Source organism: Nestor notabilis, unplaced genomic scaffold, assembly GCF_000696875.1.
Source record: "Nestor notabilis isolate BGI_N333 unplaced genomic scaffold, ASM69687v1 scaffold19752, whole genome shotgun sequence".
Classification (NCBI taxonomy): domain Eukaryota; kingdom Metazoa; phylum Chordata; class Aves; order Psittaciformes; family Psittacidae; genus Nestor; species Nestor notabilis.
The window spans coordinates 12628-23781 of NW_009918227.1; the positions used below are offsets into that span (position 1 = coordinate 12628).

The 11154-nt window shown below is 46.0% G+C and overlaps 1 protein-coding gene across 1 annotated transcript in view; it reads right to left on the reverse strand.

Annotated features, from left to right (window-relative positions):
- Positions 1 to 10412, reverse strand: part of MDM4 (MDM4, p53 regulator) — a 12235-nt gene extending 1823 nt beyond the window's left edge. Inside the window, 10 exon segments of the mRNA XM_010009612.1 lie at positions 430 to 564; positions 896 to 928; positions 930 to 947; positions 1052 to 1212; positions 2601 to 2697; positions 3454 to 3515; positions 6198 to 6247; positions 6690 to 6823; positions 7764 to 7838; positions 10338 to 10412. Coding sequence (XP_010007914.1) covers positions 430 to 564; positions 896 to 928; positions 930 to 947; positions 1052 to 1212; positions 2601 to 2697; positions 3454 to 3515; positions 6198 to 6247; positions 6690 to 6823; positions 7764 to 7838; positions 10338 to 10412 — 840 coding nt within the window.
- Between the last annotated feature and the right edge of the window lie 742 nt (positions 10413 to 11154).

The window sequence follows — 11154 nt, forward strand, 5'->3', positions numbered from 1 at the left end:
TTGTTAAAGAGGTGCAATCACCTCTAGTTATGGTGTGCCTGGCACTGTACACCAAAACTAAAAGGAATGTATCATCGCTGGGATAATTAAGTCATTTCTGTAAGTGACTGAAAAGCCATTTTATATACTGAATCTATTCCAAAACATTACTAGCTGTTGCTGGGCTGAGTTATAGTCTTGTTTGCCTGTGGTCAACTCATGCTTCTCTGTGATGAACGCAAGAATCACACAAATGCACATACAGACACACCTGAGTGGTCCTACTGATTTCCATGGAAGAAACTCAATCCTTTTAACACCCATGACCAATCTCACCCTTTAAGATCTGGATTATAGATCTACCTCCTCCAAAACAGGCACAGCACCATGAGACCAATGAAACAAGGCCAGCCTGTGGAACCCAAGCACCGCGGCTGTTTGAGGAAGTACCTTTTTGTCACCTTCTTTCACTTCCTCACAGTCAACCGCTTCCACCTTGACTGCAGCACTGCTCTGATCTGACGGGCATTCGTTGAGGAACCACAAGTCATCAGTAGTATCTGAAACAATGGCAGTGTCTATGTCCTGTTGGAAAAGAAACAGAGGAGACCACTCTGAGCTCAGCAGCAGGAGTACCAGCCCCGCGGCTATCGCCACAGCCAACACCTCTCCCTCTTCCTGCTCAGCCCTGGGCAGCTTCTCCAGTCACCCCTGGGAAGGAAAGGATTCCCCCTTCTAGCTAGCCATAAGCTGCTGGCCACCACACCACAGCCATCTGCACCACGTAACAGCTTTCAACCCAGAAGAGGGGCAACTCCTGAAATACAAGCAAATGCTCTGGAGCGCAGAACCTCCAAGGGCTGAACACAGCTCCCAAGAGCTCCTAGTTTATTTAAGAGCACTAAAAGTAACCAACCACCTGATGTGAAAGGCTGGGACAGGAACACGCAAGGGAGAGGCTGAAAATCCTGGAGTGGGAAGGGGAAAGAAAGAACAAGAATAATTTATTTACTTGGAACCCAAAAGAGGAGAGGAGGAGAAAACAGCACACCTATTTAAAATGGCTACACACCTGGTTAGTCTGAATATCTGTTGATCCATTACTTCTGGACTTGTAATTGCTTCTGAGGTTGCCTAAAAACCACCATGGAAGACCAGCTACATCCCATTCCTCAAACACTAGGTCCAGTTTAGGCTTCTTGCTTTTAGAGAGGTTTTCTATTAAGTCTTTGTCTGTAAGAGCCAAGTAGAATCTAAGTCATGCCACACCTACATTATTTAAGAGACCAGCAGAGAAAAATTGGGCCCCATCTGAGTTTAGCAATCTTTCTTGCTCCTTCTTAGAATCAGTTCCTCTACAAGCTCTGAGAGTTGCATGAGTGCACTGGGATCTTACATCTGTCACACATCTGTACTTGTGCACCTCCCCAGGGGAACCTGGCACAACAGTCACTGCACAGCCAGCGACTGCCAGAGACACGGAAGCATCTCAGTGTTCCCAGTGTCTCTGTAATAGTACAGGTTCTCTTCAGCTTTACCTTAAGACTCAACACAGAACCACAACCACTTCTTTCAGAGCTCTAACCAAGTCAACACTGAGTAGATGTCTTGAGTAACTTAAGATGCAGAAAGAACTGTTCTGAGCTCAGTTCAAACTCCCAGTGATGGGAGCTCCTCAATTACCAAACCTGCCTCAAAAGAAGGAAGCAGGAAGGCAAGAATCCATCCCCAGTAACCCCACGCTTCAGCCTCCTTTTTAGCCTGTGTAGTTTAGTCTATGATCCTAAACTCAGCAGTCTGAATTTCAAGATAACCTTGAATCTATCTCTGTTCAGTGCCAAGACTTTCAAAAGCACAGACAAGGACTGTTCCTTCCTCTTTTGTACTTGCAGCCAGGAAAATATCTACCGCTCTCATTTGATCTGGAAATACCCACTCTTGCAAAGAAGATTTGGGTTTACAAATTAGGTTCCTTGATATGAGGATGACATGAGAATAGAAAAAAGTAGAACAACAGGAAAATTGCTTCCATAACATCCAGCAATTCATATGAGCGGATCAGCAAGAAATCCCCAGACATTAAAACAAAGGAAATGTCTAAATATGAAGGAGCTGTATTACACTTAAGCCGGGTAGAAAAAGCATTCCACTGTTATCCAGTTCCCTGACTGTTTGCAGGTAATGACTGCAGACTGCTCAGGCTGTGCTCTGTGTAATCAGAGGAGAGAGGCCCTTGGGAAGATAAAGAGATGCAAGTATAATTCCAACATTTAAAACACCCTTCAGCAAGGTCTCTAAGATTTTTCATGGCACTGTTAAGTGATAGATGTGTTTTTGGGGCTTAACCTGCCATTTTATTCGAAGTGTTTGTTTATTTATGAGACCGAACAGCCAAGCTGGAAAACACATCTATCATCAAATCCCTCTGGCGAACAGTTGCAGTTCTCTCAATCTTTAGCATAAACCTCTGATTTTTAAAGATTATATTCCACAACAGGTTGTTATTAGTCTCCCAACACCCTCTTCCAGCATTTTGCTGACGCAGAGCTCAATGTGTCCCACTGAAGAAGCAGCACAAGCACCTGCACACGCTGTGTTACTGCAGAAGAGCTGGCACTCACCTTCGTAACGCTCACATTTTTGCTCTGAGGTAGACAAAGCAGCAGCATTGCTTTCACCCTCCATGATGCCAAGGTCAGAGCCTTCTTGCTGGCTAAACTGCATGAAGGAAGGAAAAACGAGATGTTAGTCCAGCAGAGCTTATAGGGACAAGGGGATGTAGCACTTCCATTCCGAGTCACCAGCTGCAGTACCAGACCAAGAAGTTATGAAAGGTTTCTGAACAACAACTACACACTATTAACCCTTTAAGAAGACTAATGCATCTGTAATGAGCACAAACAATACACTTGCAACCTAGGAAAAACCTTAAGAGTGGCAAAAGTCCAAAAGTTGCCATCTTAATGCAGTGACACCATGATCTTTTCTGACTCTGGCCCCCAGTGTGAACAGACACCTCCCAGATCAGACCCAATGAATCCCATAATATACCTGGAAACAAGTTTGAACGTGCAAAGGTTTTTCCTAGGTTTCAGACTCTGCCTGAAAGCTTCTGAAAACAATCCTCCTAAACACAAAACTTGGTCACACGTTTTAGAAAGCTTAATTATTTGGCAATTCCTACTCAGAGAAGGGGTGGGAGAGAGTGGGGGAAAGACATGAAAATAGAGAGCACGCTGGAGGAACTGAGGACTAGAAGTGCTACACCCCAGAGAAACGCGCTCAGAGACTGGTACTCTGTTATGAAGAGAACAGAGAAGGGTCACTCTGTCCCTGCCCTGTGGACTCCAAGAACTTTTCAGGAAGGTGAGGACCTGGCAGCCAAGCAGCACAAAGTTCTGGCAGTCCACCATGCACAGGTACAGAGAAGGGGCACTCTGTACAACAAAAGAAACCACCAGGCAGTGGGTTTACCTTCAGCTGGTCTTGGCTTGGCTTATCGACGCTCTGCTCCTTTGCGAGACTCTGTGCAGCATCTAGATGGCAGGTAAAACAAAAGAAAAAACCTTCCCTGGTAATAACCATTCTCACAACTCAGAGGGTCTTCAGCAAGCAACCAACGAGCCAGGCTTGGCAGACCTCGAAGGAACCCTTGGAGAGAGCTCTGTCTTCCTTACGAGAGCTGGCCATCTCCTAGAGGGCATGACTCCAGCTTTGCTAAGCACACAGAGGCATTAGCCTATGGACCATGGAGTCTGTGCCTCCTTGGAGATGAAAACTCACAGCAGGTAAGAACCTCCTTCTTCCCAATGTGGAAAACTACTCCTTTTCCTACCGCCTGTCCTGCCATCACAAGCTCTAAGCCCTTTCTGCAAAAGATGTGCATGGAGGCAGAAACCCAGAGCAACAGCACAGCATGGGGGCCTTCACATGAAGGCTGGATCAGACCCATGCTGAAGAAGGTGAACAGAGAAGAGTAAGATCTTTACAAATACCTGAAGACAGCATCTCTTTCACCTTAGGCTGAGACTGAAAAACGCCTTTCTTAAAAGTTTGGGCATGAAGAACAATGCCTAGACTACAGAAGGGAAAATTCCACGCACAGCAAGCTCTTCCCTGGGTAACTGTGTGCACATCCAGAACACAATTTAATCCAGATGACTATGCTGGCCCCAAGAGTTAATTAAAAGGCCAACCTCAACAGCAAGAACAATCACATCACCAGAAATCTTCCTACATAATAGGAGAGCTGCACTTGTGAAGCCTACCCTTTAAACAGAACAATGTGCTAGAGAACAAAAGATGGAGGGATGGCTCCTGCTTGATCCCCTTTTAATTCAGCAGGGAAATTCCCTGCTGAATGCCAGGCTGGCATGAACAGTCCCATTCAGTCATGAATCACAGCACTGACAGACACTGAAACCTGCTGCTATAGGCAGAAAAGTGGACCACAAAGTCTCCATAAAATGGACCAGAACACAGGACCCCACGACATGGCTCTGCCTCATGTTCTCTGCTCTCCATGCGCTCATTCAGCTTCCTTGTCTTCCCTTCCATCACCCTACAGCTTCTGCAGTCACTGATTCTTTAATACCTGAAGGAAAACAGAAGCCAACTGGCTCATCCATAAGTGCTTTGGCTCTGCAGGGGCATTAGAAGAGGTGAAGACTGACCCTTCTAACATGACAAATCATTCAAACTAGCCTTAAACACTGAGTGGAAAGACACTCCACTTACTGGAAGGCTTCCTTTTTTCAGGCCAACACGTACTATACAAAATGTCCTTAAAGTGAGATATTCCTGAGTACACCTCAGGTGAGTCACTTAAGTAGAAGCTTGCCAAGTAAGGGCACCACCTGATAAAGAGCATTCTGTCAGAGCTTCCTCTTCATTATCAAGATGTTTTGCAGTCACTTTCTTTCTACAAGTGTACTTAAAAGAAGTGGGCGAGATAACGTGCAAAATGCTGTGCTGATAAGCTCTGATTTGACTAATGAATACAAGCAGCTACTATGGAACATGACCTCTTCGAGCCCTGTGGCACTTCCAGTTATTCCTATGTTGCAATGAAGCAAAAACCTAGAGTCATCTTACCCATGTCTTTGACAAAGGCCTGGTCTGCCAAGTGTGTTTCGTTTTGGCCACAAACGCACACACACACAAGCAGACACAGTGACATAACTCAGTCATCACTGCCCTAAAGGAACAGCGTTTCCTCTGGCAGGTTTCAAGGTAGTTACACCAGGCCTGGAGCACACTCACACCCAGCCACACACTCCCAGCCACAGGCACACACCAAGTAGAAGGGGACAGGGCAGCAGAGGAGAGGGTTTTGCTGGGATCCTTTGCTCTCCACTACACTGCCTGTAGGGAAGAGGCCAGGGCATCACCAGCGAGGGAAACAGCACTCACACAGTTATCCTGCACGTAACGTGTTCAGACAAGAGTCCGTTTAGGAAGATTCTGGTATACAAGCAGAGAAAGGAGAGGGAGCTCAGTGGTACCAATGCATGGCTCAAAGCAGAGGACTGAGCACTTCAGGGCTGTGTTCTCGCAGCCTCTAAATGCGCACAAGTTCTTGTGTACATGTGCAAATATAGCCTAAGCCCTTATGAAGACCCAAGTCCATACTGCCTGCTTAGAGACCTCAGGAAGTAGGGCACAAAACTCCCTAACTCCCTCGTGATTTGCACACTTGTAGTTTCATCAGAAGTCTTTTTTTCCAGTGAAGATTACCAAGCATACAGCGGGCTCTGGCTGCGAGGAAGCCATCAGCTCAGATTAAGTTAAGAATAAATCTTAATTTATGACTGAAGGAGTTTTGATGTAGATAGATTTGGTTTCTCTTATGAGCTGGGTAAATAACAGTGACCTTTAAAGGTTCAAGCATTTGATTAAAGTCCAGCCCTTTTTGGCTTGCAGGATCAGGCTGGGTTTCCAGCACTCTGATATTGTCTCAAGACTATTCAACTATAAAATGAGGTGAGAGCAAGAAGTCAGAGGCAGCCACGTTGCTCAGACAGCTAACTGATGATGTATCACAGCCACTGATGGTGCACACACAGAAAAGACACAGACTCAACGAGATTGTCTAGTCAACGCCTTCATCAGCAGTTTGTTTCAACTTCAGAAACATTTCTCTTTCCTGAATACCATTACTTACCCACGTTACATCAACACTACATTGAATATACTTGCCCAGACTGTGACAAACCTACCTGCCACTGCAGCAGAAGTCAGGTTCTGTTTCAGCATCTCATAGACTGGGCTGTGGGAAAGAAGGTGGCAGCTGAGTACATCCATAATCCCAAACAGCATTACTCTTTTCAACCAGGGACAGAAACTCTCTTTTATTATCCAGACACACTAGAAACTGCAGTGGGGGGTTTCTGCCACTCCTAAGAGCTTGCCCCAGAGAAGTCCAGCTCAGAACCTAACTGAAAGATGCATATTGTTACTTATGTGTGAGATCAAGGGCCTAAGAAGATGCAGAAATAAGAGGGGGAGCTCACTGCCTGCACCATTCAGAACAGGCTCTTCATAACAAATGAGCTCCACTCAAACTTGTCAAAAGCATTATCAATAAGCCACTGAGCAGGACACTTGGTATTCACAAGGTTTATCCAACAGTGAACAGCAGCAGTGACACCAACAGTTTCCTGTCATCACAACCTCTATGATACAACATTACAAAGGTGACTTTTTCCTACCTTGGATCTTTCACAGAGAAGCTCTCCAGTCCCAGCAGTTCTCCCAGCTGATCTCCTCCACAATAGACCATGTGTTGCTGCCTTTTGTCATACAGCTGCCTCACCATGATATACTGTCCTAGGTAATGCATAACCTGTGGACACAAACCATACCATTAGCCCTGTCTGCAGCTGAAACCAAACCACAAAAGACCCTGGAAAACTGTACCTGCTTTTTATGCACATCTGCAATCTGTTGGTGTCTCCCAGCCAAGGGGGAGTTGTGCTTTACCATACTGCTATAAGGTTTGTAACTATTAACCCTTGACAAGAAGGAAAAATGAGTGCATTGGTATCACAAAGAAGGATGGAGAGGAAATATCCTCTGAGAGCTGGGGGACACTGCCAGCTACAACAGACCAGACTCAACCGGGTTAAAACATGAATCTGTACAAGTGACCTGCATTTAATACTCAGCTCTCCCCATTTAAACCATTCAATTTGGTTTTGCAAAGTTTTTAGGAGCTAAATAAGTTATTTCAATGCCTTTAAGTATTTAAAGTAAGCCACGGGGCTCTGCAAGAATATCTGACACATTCATAATGAAAAGCCAGTGCATTTCATTCTCTGCAGACAGGACACTTGTAAATCACAGTGTCATGTTTTTAATCTTGTACACATATTGCATTTTAAGCTGAAAAGAAATTAATTCCCTCAGGTTTAGCTGACAAGCCATTTCAAAGGAAAGTTAGAAGAAAAATGTCAACTGGAATCCAGTTCTTAAGGCTTTCATGCACTGAGCAGAGAGCAGGACAATTGAAGAGCATCTCCTACACTCCCTCAGGGATGTGGCCCTCCCTCAGGGATGTGGCTTTCCCATCCCTGCTTTTAAAGACAGATTTTCCAGGATAAATCATTTTCTTCCACTGCAATTCCTCCAGCAGTTTCTGATCAGCCCTACGGGTAAGGGATCCCTATGTTTGCAGACATGCTGCCGAGCACTGACAGGAGCCAGTCCCACCCCGTCCCCACAAAGAGCCATCTGCCAAACCAGCAGGGACGGGCACACTCCCAGGGCCCAGCAGCTGAGCCCACCTCCTTCAGCGTGAAGGTTTCCCCCTGGGCGCCTGCAGCCTGCAGAATCTTCAGAAGTGGCAGTTTGGGTCGCACCTAAAACAATAAACCACAGATTATGGTTTGAATGAGCCAAAGCAGTGAGAGGAAGCCCCCTGGCACGAGTGCCTGGTGCCACAGCCAGCAAAACGAGTGACCAGGTCACCCTGTGCAAGACTCCACAGCAAGCACAGAGCTGACAGGCCACCTATGAGCACTGCTTGCCTCGGGCTAACCTGCTGAAAGCTGGGATTCTTTTTTGCAAGGAATCTGCACAGACAGCAGCTCTAAAGGCTTTAATCACTCACATTGTCCCATTAACTTTGATGTCATTCATCCTGTGAGGGAAGACTGAGGAAACTCAGATCCTTCCTATGTATGGAGTCCTGAGCAGTGACTAACCAAATGTAGTGAGTCATCTTCTCAGGAGCAATGATGGTGCATTCACACTGCCACTTGAAGAGCAGCATGCCTGAGTCTCCTCCATTAACGCAGTGAACAAGTGAGATCTGCTCTGTACAGACCTATGTATTTATTAGGATCCATGAACAGGCACATCATAATAAGAGTGAATCAAACAGAAGGTGTGGTTAATGAACACCAAGAATGAGAACGTGCATTTTCTGGGGAGCTCAGTCATCAAGCAAAATCTTCTATTACATAAACCAGAAAGCAGCCTGGGAACGATGTAACTGCTCCACAAGCCCTTTAGCTTTCACCCACACCCCCAAGCAGCTCTGAGTAGCAGATGATGCTATATAAAACAGCAGCAAGTTTTAAATAGCTTCTCACTCCCCCTCCATGTTGCTACTTCTTTTATTCCACAAGAATTCTATCAATTCTAGGAGAGTGCCACCCCACGATCCGGTGCCTTGTGCTCCCCAGGAATGTCAGAAAGCCCCCCCCGTCAGAACACCACATGGTTGTGTACAAGGTTGTACACTAAGAGGTGCTTCCCACACTGAATCTCTTTTGTTCCCCTTGTCTATCACATGCTAATACAGGAAGACAGTTCAACGTCTCAGGACAGAAAGCCCAGTCCTCAGCACACCATGGTCATTGCTGCTTCCTCTGCACTTTGAGAAGGTTTATCCTCTCAAGACATCTGTAGCAGCTATGAAGCCCTCACCCAGCAGTGCCAGGTGGGGTCACTTGTGTCTCACACCCACCACCACCCCCCTTTTCTGCCTATATAAATGCAATTGCAAACCCAGTTTCCTCTCCCAAGGAGCAGAGCCAGCTTTACAGTCCTCCATCTCCTCCAGAGGCAGCCTGAGCTGCAGCACTGTGCTCCTGCACAAGGTACTGAGTGGGGTTTGGTTGCTTGGTGGGAATGTAGCTTATCACTTGGCCCTCAGATAGTATTTGGCAAAATACTTCTGTTTTCTGACCGTGAACGTGTCTGCTTTGCCTGTTTTCTCCTCATTGTACTTACTATCTGCATTGTCAAGCTCAAACAGAACAGCTTGTGTCCAGCCCCAAGCCTCTTCCCAAGAACAGCTTTTTCCTAGGGAAAAAGCTCAGCACAGCTCTAACAAGTGCTTGTATCAGCACATGATTTTAATAAGAGGAAATTATGTGTTTGCACTCATTCATTTCTCTAATGACCACTCTCAAATGGATTTGAAGTAACTTCTTGTACATCTCTTTCTGATTAAAGAAGCAACCTAGTTAGCTTGCTCATTTTAAAATGAGCCCTTAGCTACCACAGTAAAGCCAAAATGGAAGTGTTTAATCCACACTGCCTGGGACACTGAGTGGTGACAATCAATATTTTGCTACTAATATCAGAGCCTATTTACTTTTTGCTTGCAGAGTTGAATGGACTAAATAAGCATATCTGACTTGGCTATGTTTCAAAGCTTCTAAATTAAGCTGCTAATGGGCGGCTCTCAACTTCCCATCAGCTTATTTCCCCTCCTGCCACGTCCCTTCACACTGGGGAGATGGTTTGTACAATGAACTGGCTCTGGAAGGTTGGATGCCTGACTTGGAGAAGCATTTTAGGTGAGATTTCTCCTGTTATTTGCACATTTCTCTTCTCTGAATGGCTGTCAGCATGGTATTGAGCCATACCTCTCATGGTGACCTTGGCTCGCAGCTACAACTACCTTTTGTTCCAGGGAAATGTTAGGCATGGTCAGCAAGAGGAGCACTGCAAAGAAGGCATTACCCACTAGACAAAGGTTTTTACCTTTAAAAGCAAAGTTTTAACCGTTGCAAGGTTACAAAGCCCCAGTACAACTGTCACGAAGAGCTCAGCAGTAAGAGGGATGCCGCATGGAGAATACTTCAAGTACAGGTCCAGCACAAAAATAGTCATTATACAATTTCCCCTCTGGCCAATTTGAAGTGCAGTTTTCCTTTCCTCCCCCTTTAATGTTCATAAATCATCGATCTGGTAGTGAGAGCTAACACAGCTCCTCAGGATAAAAGCCCTACTCCATTACCCTAAATTCTTCTAACTTAAATGTACCCGAAGAGGTTGGATTTGATGGAAGAAATTGCTGCTTTAGTGAGGAGAAAGCAGTGAGAATAAGTGGGAGAGGCAATCACCTGGTTAGCTTGTCCAAGTGCTATTCTGCAGGCGTTCTCAGCTGCTGGATGCTGGGCAGAGCTTGGAGACGTCATCGTGGCAGTGATGAGCTGTTTATAGGAGAGACCTATAAATGAGAGGAATGTTCACGTACCAGTTAAGCTGAGCAACCTGGTCTTGAGTTTAACCACTTCCACTTCTTAGAAGCTTCAGGAAATGAGTGTTTAAAATTAGCCCTGTGTGTACCTCTTAAGTGGCTGCTGCACAAAGCTCATGTTTCTAACCTGCTCTGCTGAAACTGGGTCTGCTTTCCCTTAGCCAGGCTGCATCCCACTGCCCAGTGCTGGACAAACAGCCACGAGGGACCAATAGGGACACGTTTCCTGCGGCACTGGGGATGCTTTGCCTCTGCCCATCTCTAGGAGCAGCACAACATGGTGAGGAACTGGGGGACCTGCCAGCTGAAGGGAACTGCCAGTCTCCATCAGGCTGTTGGCAAACTCTTAATGTGGTGAAATCCTGCAGTCAGGAGGCGGGGAAATAGAAGCTGAGTCACAAACAGCCACAAGGGAAACCTTCAGATTCCAAATCATCAGACAGCAACCCCCTGATTGCCCAAAGGAGTGGCCAATGCAGACTGCAACGATCAACACATCCCCCACTTGCCTTTTCCAAGGGCTGAAAACCTGCCAAAAGCTGCTGCTGCAGCAGCCTTCATCCCAAATGCAGGCTCTAAACTAACAGTTTGAGCAGGTGAAAGGATCATTTCCTGGAAAGGAACAAAAGGGGAAGTCCTGCAGCTATTTGAATCTGTCAAGCCCTATCAGTTCCAGCACC